We start from the raw sequence: 21142 nt of genomic DNA, 5'->3' as shown, positions 1-21142 counted from the left end.
TTAACCTGCGTGTTGTTAACCTGCGTGTTGTGGTGTTAACCTGCGTGTTGTGGTGTTAACCTGCGTGTTGTGGTGTTAACCTGCGTGTTGTGGTGTTAACCTGCGTGTTGTTAACCTGCGTGTTGTGGTGTTAACCTGCGTGTTGTGGTGTTAACCTGCGTGTTGTTGTGTTAACCTGCGTGTTGTTAACCTGTGTGTTGTGGTGTTAACCTGCGTGTTGTGTTGTGGTGTTAACCTGCGTGTTGTGTTGTGGTGTTAACCTGCGTGGTGTTAACCTGCGTGTTGTGGTGTTAACCTGCGTGTTGTGGTGTTAACCTGCGTGTTGTTAACCTGCGTGTTGTGGTGTTAACCTGCGTGTTGTTAACCTGTGTGTTGTGGTGTTAACCTGCGTGTTGTGTTGTGGTGTTAACCTGCGTGTTGTGTTGTGGTGTTAACCTGCGTGTTGTGTTGTGGTGTTAACCTGCGTGTTGTGTTGTGGTGTTAACCTGCGTGGTGTTAACCTGCGTGTTGTGGTGTTAACCTGCGTGTTGTGGTGTTAACCTGCGTGTTGTGGTGTTAACCTGCGTGTTGTGGTGTTAACCTGCGTGGTGTTAACCTGCGTGGTGTTAACCTGCGTGGTGTTAACCTTCGTGTTGTGGTGTTAACCTGCGTGTTGTGGTGTTAACCTGCGTGTTGTGGTGTGGTGTTAACCTGCGTGTTGTGGTGTTAACCTGCGTGTTGTGGTGTTAACCTGCGTGTTGTGGTGTTAACCTGCGTGTTGTGGTGTTAACCTGCGTGTTGTGGTGTTAACCTGCGTGTTGTGGTGTTAACCTGCGTGTTGTGGTGTTAACCTGCGTGTTGTGGTGTTAACCTGCGTGTTGTTAACCTGCGTGTTGTTAACCTGCGTGTTGTGGTGTTAACCTGCGTGTTGTGGTGTTAACCTGCGTGTTGTGGTGTTAACCTGCGTGTTGTGGTGTTAACCTGCGTGTTGTGGTGTTAACCTGCGTGTTGTGGTGTTAACCTGCGTGTTGTGGTGTTAACCTGCGTGTTGTGGTGTTAACCTGCGTGTTGCGTCTTTAACCTTCGTGTTGCGTCTTTAACCTTCGTGTTGTGGTTACTCCTCAGGACCTGAATAAGCGACAAGGCCTAGCCCTGCTCTCCAAGATGGGGGAGTCAGTGAAGTACGTGACAGGAGGGTACAAGCTGAGGGGCCGTCCCATGGAGTTTTCTGCTATGGGAGAATACCTTGATATGTTCACACAGAAGCTGGGTACCATCGACAGGATAGCACAGAGAATCATCAAAGAACAGTCTGGTGGGTAACATAACTGTCTTGTTCATACTTCACTCTCTGTCTCTCTGTGCTGGGACTCTCTATCAGACTGTCTCTCTGTCAGACTGTCTCTCTGTGCTGGGACGCTGTCAGACTCTCTCTCTGTGCTGGGACTCTCTGTCAGACTGTCTCTCTGTGCTGGGACTCTGGCAGACTGTTTCTCTGTGCTGGGACTCTCTGTCAGACTGTCTCTCTGTGCTGGGACTCTGGCAGACTGTCTCTCTGTGCTGGGACTCTGGCAGACTGTCTCTCTGTGCTGGGACTCTCTGTCAGACTGTCTCTCTGTGCTGGGACTCTGTCAGACTGTCTCTCTGTGCTGGGACTCTGTCAGACTGTCTCTCTGTGCTGGGACACTGTCAGACTGTCTCTCTGTGCTGGGACTCTGTCAGACTGTCTCTCTGTGCTGGGACTCTGTCAGACTGTCTCTCTGTGCTGGGACTCTGTCAGACTGTCTCTCTGTGCTGGGACTCTCTATCAGACTGTCTCACTGTGCTGGGATGCTGTCAGACTGTCTCACTGTGCTGGGACTCTGGCAGACTGTCTCTCTGTGCTGGGACTCTGGCAGACTGTCTCTCTGTGCTGGGACTCTGGCAGACTGTCTCTCTGTGCTGGGACTCTGGCAGACTGTCTCTCTGTGCTGGGACTCTCTATCAGACTGTCTCTCTGTGCTGGGACTCTCTTTCAGACTGTCTCACTGTGCTGGGACTCTCTATCAGACTGTCTCTCTGTGTGATCTCGGTCTGCTCTTCCTCTCTCTCTCTCTCTCCTTCTCTAAAGTACATTTTGGAGCTGATGGAGTACGGCCCGTTCTACGCCAGCTGGGCTTTGACTCTGCGTCCCTTACTCTTCCCCTCCGTGTGTGTGTAGAGTACCTAGCAGAGCTGAAGGAGTACGGTCCAGTCTACACCACCTGGGCGGCGTCGGAGGCGGAGCTACAGGGGCCTCTGGAGGGCGTGGCCAGCTGCATGGCTAACTGCTCCAGCGCTCTGGACGATCTCACCCAGGATATGAGCGGAGACTTCCTGCCCGTGCTCCGAGAATACGTCCTCTATATCGAGTCCATGAAGGTAAGTCTGGGAGTACCACAGTGCTAGATTTCTCTTAACACGGTACTCAGTGGGGGTGGGTGGGTGTGTCTGGGTGGGTGGGTCTGGGTGTGGGTGGGTGTGTGTGGGTGTGTGTGTGTGTGGGTGGGTGTGTCTGGGTGGGTGGGTGTGTCTGGGTGGGTGGGTGTGTCTGGGTGTGTGGGTGGGTGTGTCTGGGTGTGTGGGTGGGTGTGTCTGGGTGTGTGTGTGTGTGGGTGGGTGTGTCTGGGTGTGTGGGTGTGTCTGGGTGTGTGTGTGTATGGGTGGGTGTGTCTGGGTGTGTGGGTGGGTGTGTCTGGGTGGGTGGGTGTGTCTGGGTGGGTGGGTGTGTCTGGGTGGGTGGGTGTGTCTGGGTGGGGGTGGGTGGGTCTGGGTGGGTGGGTGGGTCTGGGTGGGTGGGTGGGTCTGGGTGTGTCTGGGTGGGTCTGGGTGTCTGGGTGTGGGTGGGTGGGTGTGTCTGGGTGTGTGGGTGGGTATGTGTGGGTGTGGGTGTGGGTGGGTGTGTCTGGGTGGGTCTGGGTGTGTGGGTGTGGGTGGGTGGGTGTGTCTGGGTGTCTGGGTGGGTGGGTGTGGGTGGGTGGGTGGGTGTGTCTGGGTGGGTGGGTGGGTCTGGGTGGGGATGTGTGGGTGGGTGGGTGTGTTGGGATGTGTGGGTGGGTGTGTGGGTGGGGATGTGTGGGTGGGTAGGGATGTGTGGATGGGTGGGTGTGTCTGGGTGTCAATCAGAGTTTGTATTAAGATCTTTTAAAGAAACATATCCCCTGACACATTCACAGCCTTGTCCAACCCCATGTGACCCTAACCTCTTTATCTCCAACATGTTCCTCTAACCTTAGTCCCAACCCCATGTGACCCTAACCTCTTTATCTCCAACACGTTCCTCTAACCTTAGTCCCAACCCCATGTGACCCTAACCTCTTTATCTCCAACACGTTCCTCTAACCATAGTCCCAACCCCATGTGATCCTAACCTCTATCTCCAACACGTTCCTCTAACCATAGTCCCAACCCCATGTGACCCTAACCTCTACATCTCCAACACGTTCCTCTAACCTTAGTCCCAACCCCATGTGATCCTAACCCCTTTATCTCCAACACGTTCCTCTAACCATAGTCCCAACCCCATGTGATCCTAACCTCTATCTCCAACACGTTCCTCTAACCTTAGTCCCAACCCCATGTGACCCTAACCTCTTTATCTCCAACACGTTCCTCTAACCATAGTCCCAACCCCATGTGATCCTAACCTCTATCTCCAACACGTTCCTCTAACCATAGTCCCAACCCCATGTGATCCTAACCTCTTCATCTCCAACACGTTCCTCTAACCTTAGTCCCAACCCCATGTGATCCTAACCTCTATCTCCAACACGTTCCTCTAACCTTAGTCCCAACCCCATGTGATCCTAACCTCTACACGTTCCTCTAACCTTAGTCCCAACCCCATGTGATCCTAACCTGTATCTCCAACACGTTCCTCTAACCTTAGTCTCAACCCCATGTGATCCTAACCTCTATCTCCAACACGTTCCTCTAACCATAGTCCCAACCCCATGTGATCCTAACCTCTATCTCCAACACGTTCCTCTAACCATAGTCCGAACCCCATGTGACCCTAACCTCTCCAACACGTTCCTCTAACCTTAGTCCCAACCCCATGTGATCCTAACCTTTATCTCCAACACGTTCCTCTAACCTTAGTCCCAACCCCATGTGATCCTAACCTTTATCTCCAACACGTTCCTCTAACCTTAGTCCCAACACCATGTGACCCTAACCTCTACATCTCCAACACGTTCCTCTAACCTTAGTCCCAACCCCATGTGACCCTAACCTCTACATCTCCAACACGTTCCTCTAACCTTAGTCCCAACCCCATGTGACCCTAACCTCTACATCTCCAACACGTTCCTCTAACCATAGTCCCAACCCCATGTGATCCTAACCTTTATCTCCAACACGTTCCTCTAACCATAGTCCCAACCCCATGTGACCCTAACCTCTTTATCTCCAACACGTTCCTCTAACCATAGTCCCAACCCCATGTGATCCTAACCTCTATCTCCAACACGTTCCTCTAACCTTAGTCCCAACCCCATGTGACCCTAACCTCTATCTCCAACACGTTCCTCTAACCTTAGTCCCAACCCCATGTGATCCTAACCTCTTCATCTCCAACACGTTCCTCTAACCTTAGTCCCAACCCCATGTGATCCTAACCTCTTCATCTCCAACACGTTCCTCTAACCATAGTCCCAACCCCATGTGATCCTAACCTCTACACGTTCCTCTAACCTTAGTCCCAACCCCATGTGATCCTAACCTGTATCTCCAACACGTTCCTCTAACCTTAGTCTCAACCCCATGTGATCCTAACCTCTATCTCCAACACGTTCCTCTAACCATAGTCCCAACCCCATGTGATCCTAACCTCTTCATCTCCAACACGTTCCTCTAACCTTAGTCCTAACCCCATGTGATCCTAACCTCTTCATCTCCAACACGTTCCTCTAACCATAGTCCCAACCCCATGTGATCCTAACCTCTACACGTTCCTCTAACCTTAGTCCCAACCCCATGTGATCCTAACCTGTATCTCCAACACGTTCCTCTAACCTTAGTCTCAACCCCATGTGATCCTAACCTCTATCTCCAACACGTTCCTCTAACCATAGTCCCAACCCCATGTGATCCTAACCTCTATCTCCAACACGTTCCTCTAACCTTAGTCCCAACCCCATGTGATCCTAACCTCTATCTCCAACACGTTCCTCTAACCTTAGTCCCAACCCCATGTGATCCTAACCTCTATCTCCAACACGTTCCTCTAACCTTAGTCCCAACCCCATGTGACCCTAACCTCTCCAACACGTTCCTCTAACCATAGTCCGAACCCCATGTGACCCTAACCTCTCCAACACGTTCCTCTAACCTTAGTCCCAACCCCATGTGATCCTAGCCTTTATCTCCAACACGTTCCTCTAACCTTAGTCCCAACACCATGTGATCCTAACCTCTATCTCCAACACGTTCCTCTAACCTTAGTCCCAACCCCATGTGACCCTAACCTCTTTATCTCCAACACGTTCCTCTAACCTTAGTCCCAACCCCATGTGACCCTAACCTCTTTATCTCCAACACGTTCCTCTAACCATAGTCCCAACCCCATGTGATCCTAACCTCTACATCTCCAACACGTTCCTCTAACCTTAGTCCCAACCCCATGTGACCCTAACCTCTTTATCTCCAACACGTTCCTCTAACCATAGTCCCAACCCCATGTGATCCTAACCTGTATCTCCAACACGTTCCTCTAACCATAGTCCCAACCCCATGTGATCCTAACCTCTTTATCTCCAACACGTTCCTCTAACCATAGTCCCAACCCCATGTGATCCTAACCTCTATCTCCAACACGTTCCTCTAACCTTAGTCCCAACCCCATGTGATCCTAACCTTTATCTCCAACACGTTCCTCTAACCATAGTCCCAACCCCATGTGACCCTAACCTCTACATCTCCAACACGTTCCTCTAACCATAGTCCCAACCCCATGTGACCCTAACCTCTACATCTCCAACACGTTCCTCTAACCTTAGTCCCAACCCCATGTGATCCTAACCTCTTCATCTCCAACACGTTCCTCTAACCTTAGTCCCAACCCCATGTGACCCTAACCTCTTTATCTCCAACACGTTCCTCTAACCTTAGTCCCAACCCCATGTGATCCTAACCTCTACATCTCCAACACGTTCCTCTAACCTTAGTCCCAACCCCATGTGATCCTAACCTCTATCTCCAACACGTTCCTCTAACCTTAGTCCCAACCCCATGTGACCCTAACCTTTATCTCCAACACGTTCCTCTAACCATAGTCCCAACCCCATGTGATCCTAACCTTTATCTCCAACACGTTCCTCTAACCATAGTCCCAACCCCATGTGATCCTAACCTTTATCTCCAACACGTTCCTCTAACCATAGTCCCAACCCCATGTGATCCTAACCTTTATCTCCAACACGTTCCTCTAACCATAGTCCCAACCCCATGTGACCCTAACCTCTACATCTCCAACACGTTCCTCTAACCTTAGTCCCAACCCCATGTGATCCTAACCTGTATCTCCAACACATTCCTCTAACCTTAGTCCCAACCCCATGTGATCCTAACCTCTACACGTTCCTCTAACCTTAGTCCCAACCCCATGTGATCCTAACCTGTATCTCCAACACATTCCTCTAACCTTAGTCCCAACCCCATGTGATCCTAACCTCTATCTCCAACACGTTCCTCTAACCTTAGTCCCAACCCCATGTGACCCTAACCTCTCCAACACGTTCCTCTAACCTTAGTCCCAACCCCATGTGATCCTAGCCTTTATCTCCAACACGTTCCTCTAACCTTAGTCCCAACACCATGTGATCCTAACCTCTACATCTCCAACACGTTCCTCTAACCTTAGTCCCAACCCCATGTGATCCTAACCTCTATCTCCAACACGTTCCTCTAACCATAGTCCCAACCCCATGTGATCCTAACCTCTATCTCCAACACGTTCCTCTAACCATAGTCCCAACCCCATGTGATCCTAACCTCTATCTCCAACACGTTCCTCTAACCTTAGTCCCAACCCCATGTGACCCTAACCTCTACATCTCCAACACGTTCCTCTAACCTTAGTCCCAACCCCATGTGACCCTAACCTCTACATCTCCAACACGTTCCTCTAACCTTAGTCCCAACCCCATGTGACCCTAACCTCTATCTCCAACACGTTCCTCTAACCATAGTCCCAACCCCATGTGATCCTAACCTCTATCTCCAACACGTTCCTCTAACCTTAGTCCCAACCCCATGTGACCCTAACCTCTTTATCTCCAACACGTTCCTCTAACCATAGTCCCAACCCCATGTGATCCTAACCTCTATCTCCAACACGTTCCTCTAACCATAGTCCCAACCCCATGTGACCCTAACCTCTACATCTCCAACACGTTCCTCTAACCTTAGTCCCAACCCCATGTGATCCTAACCTCTATCTCCAACACGTTCCTCTAACCATAGTCCCAACCCCATGTGACCCTAACCTCTACATCTCCAACACGTTCCTCTAACCTTAGTCCCAACCCCATGTGATCCTAACCTCTTCATCTCCAACACGTTCCTCTAACCTTAGTCCCAACCCCATGTGATCCTAACCTCTTCATCTCCAACACGTTCCTCTAACCATAGTCCCAACCCCATGTGATCCTAACCTCTACACGTTCCTCTAACCTTAGTCCCAACCCCATGTGATCCTAGCCTTTATCTCCAACACGTTCCTCTAACCTTAGTCCCAACCCCATGTGATCCTAACCTCTTTATCTCCAACACGTTCCTCTAACCTTAGTCCCAACCCCATGTGACCCTAACCTCTTTATCTCCAACACGTTCCTCTAACCATAGTCCCAACCCCATGTGACCCTAACCTCTCCAACGCGTTCCTCTAACCATAGTCCCAACCCCATGTGACCCTAACCTCTCCAACACGTTCCTCTAACCTTAGTCCCAACCCCATGTGACCCTAACCTCTTTATCTCCAACACGTTCCTCTAACCTTAGTCCCAACCCCATGTGACCCTAACCTCTACATCTCCAACACGTTCCTCTAACCTTAGTCCCAACCCCATGTGACCCTAACCTCTTTATCTCCAACACGTTCCTCTAACCATAGTCCCAACCCCATGTGACCCTAACCTCTTTATCTCCAACACGTTCCTCTAACCATAGTCCCAACCCCATGTGACCCTAACCTCTTTATCTCCAACACGTTCCTCTAACCTTAGTCCCAACCCCATGTGACCCTAACCTCTTTATCTCCAACATGTTCCTTTAACCATAGTCCCAACCCCATGTGATCCTAACCTCTATCTCCAACCCGTTCCTCTAACCTTAGTCCCAACCCCATGTGATCCTAACCTTTATCTCCAACACGTTCCTCTAACCTTAGTCCCAACCCCATGTGATCCTAACCTTTATCTCCAACACGTTCCTCTAACCTTAGTCCCAACCCCATGTGACCCTAACCTCTCCAACACGTTCCTCTAACCTTAGTCCCAACCCCATGTGATCCTAGCCTTTATCTCCAACACGTTCCTCTAACCATAGTCCCAACCCCATGTGATCCTAACCTGTATCTCCAACACGTTCCTCTAACCATAGTCCCAACCCCATGTGATCCTAACCTCTACATCTCCAACACGTTCCTCTAACCATAGTCCCGACCCCATGTGATCCTAACCGTTATCTCCAACACGTTCCTCTAACCTTAGTCCCAACCCCATGTGATCCTAACCTTTATCTCCAACACGTTCCTCTAACCATAGTCCCAACCCCATGTGACCCTAACCTCTTTATCTCCAACACGTTCCTCTAACCATAGTCCCAACCCCATGTGACCCTAACCTCTATCTCCAACACGTTCCTCTAACCATAGTCCCAACCCCATGTGACCCTAACCTTTATCTCAACACGTTCCTCTAACCATAGTCCCAACCCCATGTGACCCTAACCTCTACATCTTCAACACGTTCCTCTAACCATAGTCCCAACCCCATGTGACCCTAACCTCTTTATCTCCAACACGTTCCTCTAACCTTAGTCCCAACCCCATGTGATCCTAACCTCTTTATCTCCAACACGTTCCTCTAACCTTAGTCCCAACCCCATGTGATCCTAACCTCTTTATCTCCAACACGTTCCTCTAACCTTAGTCCCAACCCCATGTGACCCTAACCTCTATCTCCAACACGTTCCTCTAACCTTAGTCCCAACCACAGCCAGGGATTGTCTCGACATATGACTCTGGTTCCACCCAACCCATTGTTGTTTCAGTCACATCTCTACTAACTAACCCAGTCTTGTTTCAGTCACATCTCTACTAACTATAACTCAGTCTTGTTTCAGTTACATCTCTACTAACTAACCCAGTCTTGTTTCAGTCACATCTCTCTACTAACTAACCCAGTCTTGTTTCAGTCACATCTCTACTAACTATCCCAGTCTTGTTTCAGTCACATCTCTACTAACTAACCCAGTCTTGTTTCAGTCACATCTCTCTACTAACTAACCCAGTCTTGTTTCAGTCACATCTCTACTAACTAACCCAGTCTTGTTTCAGTCACATCTCTACTAACTAACCCAGTCTTGTTTCAGTCACATCTCTACTAACTAACCCAGTCTTGTTTCTAACCCAGTCTTGTTTCAGTCACATCTCTACTAACTAACCCAGTCTTGTTTCTAACCAAATCTTGTTTCAGTCACATCTCTACTAACTAACCCAGTCTTGTTTCTAACCCAGTCTTGTTTCAGTCACATCTCTACTAACTAACCCAGTCTTGTTTCTAACCAAATCTTGTTTCAGTCACATCTCTACTAACTAACCCAGTCTTGTTTCTAACCCAGTCTTGTTTCAGTCACATCTCTACTAACTATAACTCAGTCTTATTTCAGTCACATCTCTACTAACTAACCCAGTCTTGTTTCAGTCACATCTCTATTAACTAGCCCAGTCTTGTTTGTCACATCTCTACTAACTATCCCAGTCTTGTTTCAGTCACATCTCTACTAACCTAACCCAGTCTTGTTTCAGTCACATCTCTACTAACTAACCCAGTCTTGTTTCTACAAGAAGAAGAGTTGAGTTGGAGAATGAGATTTTCCTCCACATTTAATCTCTCACTGAGTCTGACAACCCATCCTGTTTACAAACTATTTTCATCTCCAATAAAAACAGATATTAAACTATGATTTGAAGAAGAAGTCTGGATTGTAACGATGAACAGAACGAATGTGAGAGCAGGATAGATATAACATCTGGTGTCTTTCTGCTCTGCCAGGCGGTTCTGAAGAAGAGGGACAACGTCCAAGCAGAGTATGAGGCCAAACTGGAAGCCGCTGCGCTCCGGAAAGAAGAGAGACCAACAGCCAAGGTTCGTCTAGTCAACACCCTATGGGCCTTAGCCAAAAGTAGTGCACTATATAGGGGAATAGGGTGCCATAGGGCTCTGGTCTAAAGTAGTGCACTATATAGGGAATAGGGCTCTGGTCTATAGTAGTACCACTATATAGGGAATAGGGCTCTGGTCTAAAGTAGTGCACTATATAGGGTGCCATAGGGCTCTGGTCTAAAGTAGTGCACTATATAGGGTGCCATAGGGCTCTGGTCTAAAGTAGTGCACTATATAGGGGAATAGGGTGCCATAGTGCTCTGGTCTAAAGTAGTGCACTACATAGGGTGCCATTTTGAGATCCATAGGAGCCTACACCAATGTCTCTAAACCAGTTACTCGAACACTGACAAGCTTAAACTTAGACAGCTTAGTTTAATAGCAAGTCATAAAACTAATAAATACACGTTCTTCTCAGTGTCTGCGGTTGGATGAATCCCTTTTCCTCATACCTACAGTAGCTATGAAGAATGTAACATTCCTGAGCATCCAAGCAAAGAGTGTAGTTGACAGTGATACAGTGGGAATGATCCAGTGCTAATTCTGCACTAAGTCAATGCTAATGCTAATGATATATGCTTGCACTAAGTCAATGCTAATGCTAATGATCTAGGCTTGCACTAAGTCAATGCTAATGCTAATGATCTATGCTTGCACTAAGTCAATGCTAATGATCTAGGCTTGCACTAAGTCAATGCTAATGCTAATGATCTAGGCTTACACTAAGTCAATGCTAATGCTAATGATCTATGCTTGCACTAAGTCAATGCTAATGTTAATGATCTAGGCTTGCACTAAGTCAATGCTAATGATCTAGGCTTGCACTAAGTCAATGCTAATGATCTAGGCTTGCACTAAGTCAATGCTAATGCTAATGATCTAGCCTTGCACTAAGTCAATGCTAATGATCTAGTCTTTTCCTCAACCATTCCTTTAGCCCTTTTTAGCGTAGTGCTATGCCCATTGAAGCAGACTCCAAGCATAGCCACATGCCCATAAAGCCTTGCTTCGAGCGCTACGGTATGTTTCCCTAGTAGTTTACCCATACTCCCATGCTTATTTATGTTAGTTCTGTTCCCTGTTCTCTCTACAGCAGGTGTTTAGTTCTGTTCCCTCTCTACAGCAGGTGTTTAGTTCTGTTCCCTGTCCTCTCTACAGCAGGTGCTTAGTTCTGTTCCCTGTCCTCTCTACAGCAGGTGCCTAGTTCTGTTCCCTCTCTACAGCAGGTGTTTAGTTCTGTTCCCTCTCTACAGCAGGTGCTTAGTTCTGTTCCCTGTCCTCTCTACAGCAGGTGTTTAGTTCTGTTCCCTGTCCTCTCTACAGCAGGTGCTTAGTTCTGTCCTCTCTACAGCAGGTGCTTAGTTCTGTTCCCTGTCCTCTCTACAGCAGGTGTTTAGTTCTGTTCCCTCTCTACAGCAGGTGCTTAGTTCTGTTTCCTGTCCTCTCTACAGCAGGTGCTTAGTTCTGTTCCCTCTCTACAGCAGGTGCTTAGTTCTGTTCCCTCTCTACAGCAGGTGCTTAGTTCTGTTCCCTCTCTACAGCAGGTGCTTAGTTCTGTCCTCTCTACAGCAGGTGCTTAGTTCTGTCCTCTCTACAGCAGGTGCTTAGTTCTGTTCCCTGTCCTCTCTACAGCAGGTGCTTAGTTCTGTCCTCTCTACAGCAGGTGCTTAGTTCTGTCCTCTCTACAGCAGGTGCTTAGTTCTGTCCTCTCTACAGCAGGTGCTTAGTTCTGTCCTCTCTACAGCAGGTGCTTAGTTCTGTCCTCTCTACAGCAGGTGCTTAGTTCTGTCCTCTCTACAGCAGGTGCTTAGTTCTGTCCTCTCTACAGCAGGTGCTTAGTTCTGTCCTCTCTCTACAGCAGGTGTTTAGTTCTGTTCCCTGTCCTCTCTACAGCAGGTGCTTAGTTCTGTCCTCTCTACAGCAGGTGTTTAGTTCTGTCCTCTCTACAGCAGGTGTTTAGTTCTGTCCTCTCTCTACAGCAGGTGTTTAGTTCTGTTCCCTGTCCTCTCTACAGCAGGTGCTTAGTTCTGTCCTCTCTACAGCAGGTGCTTAGTTCTGTTCCCTGTCCTCTCTACAGCAGGTGTTTAGTTCTGTTCCCTCTCTACAGCAGGTGCTTAGTTCTGTTCCCTGTCCTCTCTACAGCAGGTGTTTAGTTCTGTTCCCTTTCCTCTCTACAGCAGGTGCTTAGTTCTGTTCCCTGTCCTCTCTACAGCAGGTGTTTAGTTCTGTTCCCTGTCCTCTCTACAGCAGGTGCTTTGTTCTGTTCCCTGTTCTCTCTACAGCAGGTGCTTAGTTCTGTTCCCTGTCCTCTCTACAGCAGGTGCTTAGTTCTGTTCCCTCTCTACAGCAGGTGTTTAGTTCTGTTCCCTGTCCTCTCTACAGCAGGTGCCTACAGATGTGGAGAAGTGCCAGGACAGAGTGGAGTGTTTTAACGCTGACCTGAAGTCAGACTGGGACCAGTGGCAGAACAACAAGACACAAGACTTCAGACAGCTACTCACTGGCATGGCAGACCACAACATCCAGTACTATGAGAAGGTAAGAGGGCAGAATACAACATCCAGTACTATGAGAAGGTAAGAGGGGAGACCACATCCAGTACTATGAGAAGGTAAGAGAGGAGACCACATCCAGTACTATGAGAAGGTAAGAGAGGAGACCACATCCAGTACTATGAGAAGGTAAGAGGGGAGACCACTACAGACAGGCTTTTGTTATCATGTGTCCATTTAATACAGGTAGTAGTACTGGGTGTTATCATGTGTCCATTTAATACAGGTAGTAGTACTGGGGGCTATATGTCCATTTAATACAGGTAGTAGTACTGGGGGCTATATGTCCATTTAATACAGGTAGTAGTACTGGGTGTTATCATGTGTCCATTTAATACAGGTAGTAGTACTGGGGGCTATATGTCCATTTAATACAGGTAGTAGTACTGGGGACTATGTCCATTTAATACAGGTAGTAGTACTGGGGGCTATATGTCCATTTAATACAGGTAGTAGTACTGGGGGCTATATGTCCATTTAATACAGGTAGTAGTACTGGGTGTTATCATGTGTCCATTTAATACAGGTAGTAGTACTGGGGGCTATATGTCCATTTAATACAGGTAGTAGTACTGGGTGTTATCATGTGTCCATTTAATACAGGTAGTAGTACTGGGGGCTATCATGTGTCCATTTAATACAGGTAGTAGTACTGGGGGCTATATGTCCATTTAATACATGTAGTAGTACTGGGTGTTATCATGTGTCCATTTAATACAGGTAGTAGTACTGGGGGCTATATGTCCATTTAATACAGGTAGTAGTACAGGGGGCTATATGTCCATTTAATACAGGTAGTAGTACTGGGGGCTATATGTCCATTTAATACAGGTAGTAGTACTGGGTGTTATCATGTGTCCATTTAATACAGGTAGTAGTACTGGGGGCTATATGTCCATTTAATACAGGTAGTAGTACTGGGGGCTATATGTCCATTTAATACAGGTAGTAGTACTGGGGGCTATATGTCCATTTAATACAGGTAGTAGTACTGGGTGTTGTCATTCCATTTAATACAGGTAGTAGTACTGGGGGCTATATGTCCATTTAATACAGGTAGTAGTACTGGGGGCTATATGTCCATTTAATACAGGTAGTAGTACAGGGGGCTATATGTCCATTTAATACAGGTAGTAGTACTGGGGGCTATATGTCCATTTAATACAGGTAGTAGTACTGGGTGTTATCATGTGTCCATTTAATACAGGTAGTAGTACTGGGGGCTATATATCCATTTAATACAGGTAGTAGTACTGGGGGCTATATGTCCATTTAATACAGGTAGTAGTACTGGGTGTTATCATGTGTCCATTTAATACAGGTAGTAGTACTGGGGGCTATATGTCCATTTAATACAGGTAGTAGTACTGGGGGCTATGTGTCCATTTAATACAGGTAGTAGTACTGGGGGCTATATGTCCATTTAATACAGGTAGTAGTACTGGGGACTATATGTCCATTAAATAGAGGTAGTAGTACTGGGGGCTATATGTCCATTTAATACAGGTAGTAGTACTGGGGGCTATATGTCCATTTAATACAGGTAGTAGTACTGGGGGCTATATGTCCATTTAATACAGGTAGTAGTACTGGGGACTATATGTCCATTAAATAGAGGTAGTAGTACTGGGGGCTATATGTCCATTTAATACAGGTAGTAGTACTGGGGGCTATATGTCCATTTAATACAGGTAGTAGTACTGGGGGCTATATGTCCATTTAATACAGGTAGTAGTACTGGGTGTTGTCATATGTCCATTTAATAGAGGTAGTAGTACTGGGGGCTATATGTCCATTAAATACAGGTAGTAGTACTGGGGGCTATATGTCCATTTAATACAGGTAGTAGTACTGGGGGCTATATGTCCATTTAATACAGGTAGTAGTACTGGGGGCCATATGTCCATTTAATACAGGTAGTAGTACTGGGGGTTATATGTCCATTTAATACAGGTAGTAGTACTGGGGGCTATATGTCCATTTAATACAGGTAGTAGTACTGGGGGCTATATGTCCATTTAATACAGGTAGTAGTACTGGGTGCTATATGTCCATTTAATACAGGCAGTAGTACTGGGGGCTATATGTCCATTTAATACAGGTAGTAGTACTGGGTGTTATCATATGTCCATTTAATACAGATAGTAGTACTGGGGGCTATATGTCCATTTAATACAGATAGTAGTACTGGGGGCTATATGTCCATTAAATACAGGTAGTAGTACTGGGGGCTATATGTCCATTTAATACAGGTAGTAGTACTGGGGGCTATATGTTCATTTAATACAGGTAGTAGTACTGGGGGCTATATGTCCATTTAATACAGGTAGTAGTACTGGGGGCTATATGTCCATTTAATACAGGTAGTAGTACTGGGTGTTATCATATGTCCATTTAATACAGATAGTAGTACTGGGGGCTATATGTCCATTTAATACAGATAGTAGTACTGGGGGCTATATGTCCATTTAATACAGGTAGTAGTACTGGGGGCTATATGTCCATTTAATACAGGTAGTAGTACTGGGGGCTATATGTCCATTTAATACAGGTAGTAGTACTGGGGGCTATATGTCCATTTAATACAGGTAGTAGTACTGGGGGCTATATGTCCATTTAATACAGGTAGTAGTACTGGGGGCTATATGTCCATTTAATACAGGTAGTAGTACTGGGGGCTATGTGTCCATTTAATACAGGTAGTAGTACTGGGGGCTATGTGTCCATTTAATACAGGTAGTAGTACTGGGGGCTATATGTCCATTTAATACAGGTAGTAGTACTGGGGGCTATATGTCCATTTAATACAGGTAGTAGTACTGGGGGCTATATGTCCATTTAATACAGGTAGTAGTACTGGGGGCTATATGTCCATTTAATACAGGTAGTAGTACTGGGGGCTATGTGTCCATTTAATACAGGTAGTAGTACTGGGTGTTATCATGTGTCCATTTAATACAGGTAGTAGTACTGGGTGTTATCATGTGTCCATTTAATACAGGTAGTAGTACTGGGGGCTATATGTCCATTTAATACAGGTAGTAGTACTGGGGGCTATGTGTCCATTTAATACAGGTAGTAGTACTGGGGGCTATATGTCCATTTAATACAGGTAGTAGTACTGGGGGCTATGTGTCCATTTAATACAGGTAGTAGTACTGGGTGTTATCATGTGTCCATTTAATACAGGTAGTAGTACTGGGGGCTGTATGTCCATTTAATACAGGTAGTAGTACTGGGGGCTATATGTCCATTTAATACAGGTAGTAGTACTGGGGGCTATATGTCCATTTAATACAGGTAGTAGTACTGGGGGCTATATGTCCATTTAATACAGGTAGTAGTACTGGGTGTTATCATGTGTCCATTTAATACAGGTAGTAGTACTGGGGGCTATATGTCCATTTAATACAGGTAGTAGTACTGGGGGCTATGTGTCCATTTAATACAGATAGTAGTACTGGGGGCTATATGTCCATTTAATACAGGTAGTAGTACTGGGTGTTATCATATGTCCATTTAATACAGATAGTAGTACTGGGGGCTATATGTCCATTTAATACAGATAGTAGTACTGGGGGCTATATGTCCATTTAATACAGGTAGTAGTACTGGGGGCTATATGTCCATTTAATACAGGTAGTAGTACTGGGGGCTATATGTCCATTTAATACAGGTAGTAGTACTGGGGGCTATATGTCCATTTAATACAGGTAGTAGTACTGGGGGCTGTATGTCCATTTAATACAGGTAGTAGTACTGGGGGCTATGTGTCCATTTAATACAGGTAGTAGTACTGGGGGCTATATGTCCATTTAATACAGGTAGTAGTACTGGGGGCTATGTGTCCATTTAATACAGGTAGTAGTACTGGGTGTTATCATGTGTCCATTTAATACAGGTAGTAGTACTGGGGGCTGTATGTCCATTTAATACAGGTAGTAGTACTGGGGGCTATATGTCCATTTAATACAGGTAGTAGTACTGGGGGCTATATGTCCATTTAATACAGGTAGTAGTACTGGGGGCTATATGTCCATTTAATACAGGTAGTAGTACTGGGTGTTATCATGTGTCCATTTAATACAGGTAGTAGTACTGGGGGCTATATGTCCATTTAATACAGGTAGTAGTACTGGGGGCTATGTGTCCATTTAATACAGATAGTAGTACTGGGGGCTATATGTCCATTTAATACAGGTAGTAGTACTGGGTGTTATCATATGTCCATTTAATACAGATAGTAGTACTGGGGGCTATATGTCCATTTAATACAGATAGTAGTACTGGGGGCTATATGTCCATTTAATACAGGTAGTAGTACTGGGGGCTATATGTCCATTTAATACAGGTAGTAGTACTGGGGGCTATATGTCCATTTAATACAGGTAGTAGTACTGGGGGCTATATGTCCATTTAATACAGGTAGTAGTACTGGGGGCTATGTGTCCATTTAATACAGGTAGTAGTACTGGGGGCTATATGTCCATTTAATACAGGTAGTAGTACTGGGTGTTATCATGTGTCCATTTAATACAGGTAGTAGTACTGGGGGCTATATGTCCATTTAATACAGGTAGTAGTACTGGGTGTTATCATGTGTCCATTTAATACAGGTAGTAGTACTGGGGGCTATATATCCATTTAATACAGGTAGTAGTACTGGGGGCTATGTGTCCATTTAATACAGGTAGTAGTACTGGGTGTTATCATGTGTCCATTTAATACAGGTAGTGGTACTGGGTGTTATCATGTGTTGGTGCAAAGGAAAACGTTTCAATGTATGTCTCTGTGTGTTTCAGTGTGTTAACACCATCATCTCTCTGTGTGTTTCAGTGTGTTAACACCACCATCTCTCTGTGTGTTTCAGTGTGTTAACACCACCATCTCTCTGTGTGTTTCAGTGTGTTAACACCACCATCTCTCTGTGTGTTTCAGTGTGTTAACACCACCATCTCTCTGTGTGTTTCAGTGTGTTAACACCACCATCTCTCTGTGTGTTTCAGTGTGTTAACACCACCATCTCTCTGTGTGTTAACACCACCATCTCTCTGTGTGTTAACACCACCATCTCTCTGTGTGTTAACACCACCATCTCTCTGTGTGTTAACACCACCATCTCTCTGTGTGTTTCAGTGTGTTAACACCACCATCTCTCTGTGTGTTTCAGTGTGTTAACACCACCATCTCTCTGTGTGTTAACACCACCATCTCTCTGTGTGTTTCAGTGTGTTAACACCACCATCTCTCTGTGTGTTTCAGTGTGTTAACACCACCATCTCTCTGTGTGTTTCAGTGTGTTAACACCACCATCTCTCTGTGTGTTTCAGTGCCTTGCAGCGTGGGAGTCTGTCATTCCAGTATTACAGGACAAGCAACCACAGGAGACAGAAACAGAGGAAGACTGAAACAGCTGCCCTCTGGAGCACATCGGAAAGTGGACGTAACATCTCAAACACTTCTCTACCCGAGTTACCAGTGTCACACACAGACACCGATACTCTCGACGGGAGATTACCAAGGAAATGGGCTTTTGGGTCAACAGACTGAAGTCCTTTTTTTAGTTTTTGGTGTTTCTATTTGTGAAAGCCAGTCAGTCGGAACGTTCCCATCCTGCCTGCCGGGTGTTGTCTCACGTCAGGTAGCGCCACGGCAGTCTGCACTGATCTGTCTGATAACTTGCAAACACTCATGGGATAGCTAAAAAATAAGTTTGGCCACAGTATGCTGTGCTAACATTCGAAAATGTTACCAAGGTGACATCGTCTGCTAAAGCCCCTACATCATCTAAAAGAGTCCTCGAGTTAATCTGACCAAAAATATCATCCTGGAGTCAGATTTAATCTGACCAGAAATATCAATAAGTCTTCACTACCTAATTCTACATCTAACGAAGGTGTTTTGTGGTTGAAAGAATCAGTATTTATGAAATTCGTAATGCACACTAAAATGAGCTAGCTAACGCGTCAGCTACAGTAGCTAGTGTCTGCTTGCTGGCTGAACCAGTCTCTAATCAATCCACAATGAAAGGGAGGGATGCTAACAATGCCAGTTTACACACACACACACACACACACACACACACACACACACACACACACACACACACACACACACACAATGCTGAATAATACTAGTAAATTCTGGCTAATGCACAAATGAGTTTTCATGATATCTGTTCTGCTGTGATTTAGTGTGGCCGAGTCCGAGTCCGAGTCCTAGGCCGAGTGCTACAGCACAGATGAATGTAGCAAGGCACATTGCCAGCTGTCAGAGTCAGACGCCTACTGATGTCTGACGACAGTCCCAGAACTTTGGTGCCTTACAAGCAAACTATCTTCCGTATTCAAACAAGCACTAGGCTGCTAGCTGGAGTTTACTAGGCTGCTAGCTGGAGTTTACTAGGCTGCTAGCTGGAGTTTACTAGGCTGCTAGCTGGAGTTTACTAGGCTGCTAGCTGGAGTTTACTAGGCTGCTAGCTGGAGTTTTACTAGGCTGCTAGCTGGAGTTTTACTAGGCTGCTAGCTGGAGTTTACTAAGCTGCTAGCTGGAGTTTACTAGGCTGCTAGCTGGAGTTTACTAGGCTGCTAGCTAGAGTTTACTAGGCTGCTAGCTGGAGTTTACTAGGCTGCTAGCTGGAGTTTACTAGGCTGCTAGCTGGAGTGTACTAGGCTGCTAGCTGGAGTTTACTAGGCTGCTAGCTGGAGTTTACTAGGCTGCTAGCTGGAGTTTACTAGGCTGCTAGCTGGAGTTTACTAGGCTGCTAGCTGGAGTTTACTAGGCTGCTAGCTGGAGTTTACTAGGCTGCTAGCTGGAGTTTACTAGGCTGCTAGCTGGAGTTTACTAGGCTGCTAGCTGGAGTTTACTAGGCTGCTAGCTGGAGTTTACTAGGCTGCTAGCTGGAGTTTACTAGGCTGCTAGCTGGAGTTTACTAGGCTGCTAGCTGGAGTTTACTAGGCTGCTAGCTGGAGTTTACTAGGCTGCTAGCTGGAGTTTACTAGGCTGCTAGCTGGAGTTTACTAGGCTGCTAGCTGGAGTTTACTAGGCTGCTAGCTGGAGTTTACTAGGCTGCTAGCTGGAGTTTACTAGGCTGCTAGCTGGAGTTTACTAGGCTGCTAGCTGGAGTTTACTAGGCTGCTAGCTGGAGTTTACTAGGCTGCTAGCTGGAGTTTACTAGGCTGCTAGCTGGAGTTTACTAGGCTGCTAGCTGGAGTTTACTCGAGTGATTGATGGTTTGCCGTAGTTTCCGAGTTAGTTATTTTCAGAATTAGGAACTAGAATGAGGCGGATGAGCAAAATCTAGATTATCAGAGATGTGTTACACGTCCGTGACAGATCGGGTTGAGGGATGAGCGCCGCGTAGGAGTGACGCCATCTGACGTGAGACAATGGCCTGCTGGGAAGAGCCATGGAGCAGAGTGGATGGTACTCTCTCTATCTCTCTCTACTCTCTCTCTCTCTGTCTCTGTGTCTCTCTCTCTCTCTCTCTCTCTCTCTCTCTCTCTCTCTCTCTCTCTGTCTCTGTCTCTGTCTCTGTCTCTGTCTCTGTCTCTGTCTCTGTCTCTGTCTCTCTCTCTGTCTCTCTCTCTCTCTGTATCTCTCTCTGTGTCTCTCTCTCTCTCTCTCTCTCTCCTCTATCTCTCTCTATCTCTCTCTATCTCTCTCTATCTCTCTACTCCCTCTGTCTCTGTCTCTGTCTCTGTCTCTGTCTCTGTCTCTGTCTCTCTCTCTCTCTCTCTCTACTCTGTCTATCTCTCTCTATCTCTCTACTCTGTCTATCTCTCTCTATCTCTCTCTACTCTCTCTCTCTCTCTACTCTCTCTCTCTACTCTGTCTCTCTCTATCTCTCTGTCTCTCTCTATCTTTCTCTCTCTCTACTCTGTCTGTCTCTCTCTTTCTCTCTCTCTCTACTCTGTCTCTCTCTCTCTCTACTCTGTCTCTCTCTCTCTCTACTGTCTGTCTGTCTGTCTCTCTCTCTCTCTACTCTGTCTCTCTGTCTGTCTCTCTCTCTACTGTCTGTCTGTCTGTCTGTCTCTCTCTCTCTACTCTGTCTGTCTGTCTCTCTCTCTCTCTACTCTGTCTGTCTGTCTCTCTCTCTCTCTACTGTCTGTCTGTCTGTCTGTCTGTCTGTCTGTCTGTCTGTCTGTCTGTCTGTCTCTCTCTCTCTCTCTCTCTATTCTGTCTGTCTGGAACCCCTTATTGTTC

At 46.4% G+C, this 21142-nt stretch overlaps 1 protein-coding gene across 1 annotated transcript in view; it reads left to right on the top strand.

Annotated features, from left to right (window-relative positions):
- Nucleotides 1-19577, top strand: part of LOC129818068 (sorting nexin-30-like) — a 44148-nt gene extending 24571 nt beyond the window's left edge. The window contains exons 5-9 of the mRNA XM_055873613.1: nucleotides 1105-1294; nucleotides 2180-2379; nucleotides 10275-10367; nucleotides 12768-12923; nucleotides 18268-19577. Of these exons, the coding sequence (XP_055729588.1) occupies nucleotides 1105-1294; nucleotides 2180-2379; nucleotides 10275-10367; nucleotides 12768-12923; nucleotides 18268-18345 (717 nt within the window). The 3' untranslated portion in view covers nucleotides 18346-19577. The remainder of the gene's footprint in view (nucleotides 1-1104; nucleotides 1295-2179; nucleotides 2380-10274; nucleotides 10368-12767; nucleotides 12924-18267) is intronic.
- Nucleotides 19578-21142: the final 1565 nt, after the last annotated feature.

This window comes from Salvelinus fontinalis, chromosome 21 (genome assembly GCF_029448725.1).
Source record: "Salvelinus fontinalis isolate EN_2023a chromosome 21, ASM2944872v1, whole genome shotgun sequence".
Taxonomy (NCBI): domain Eukaryota; kingdom Metazoa; phylum Chordata; class Actinopteri; order Salmoniformes; family Salmonidae; genus Salvelinus; species Salvelinus fontinalis.
The sequence above is the reverse complement of the archived record's forward strand: the minus strand, read 5'-3'. Positions and strand labels throughout refer to the sequence as shown.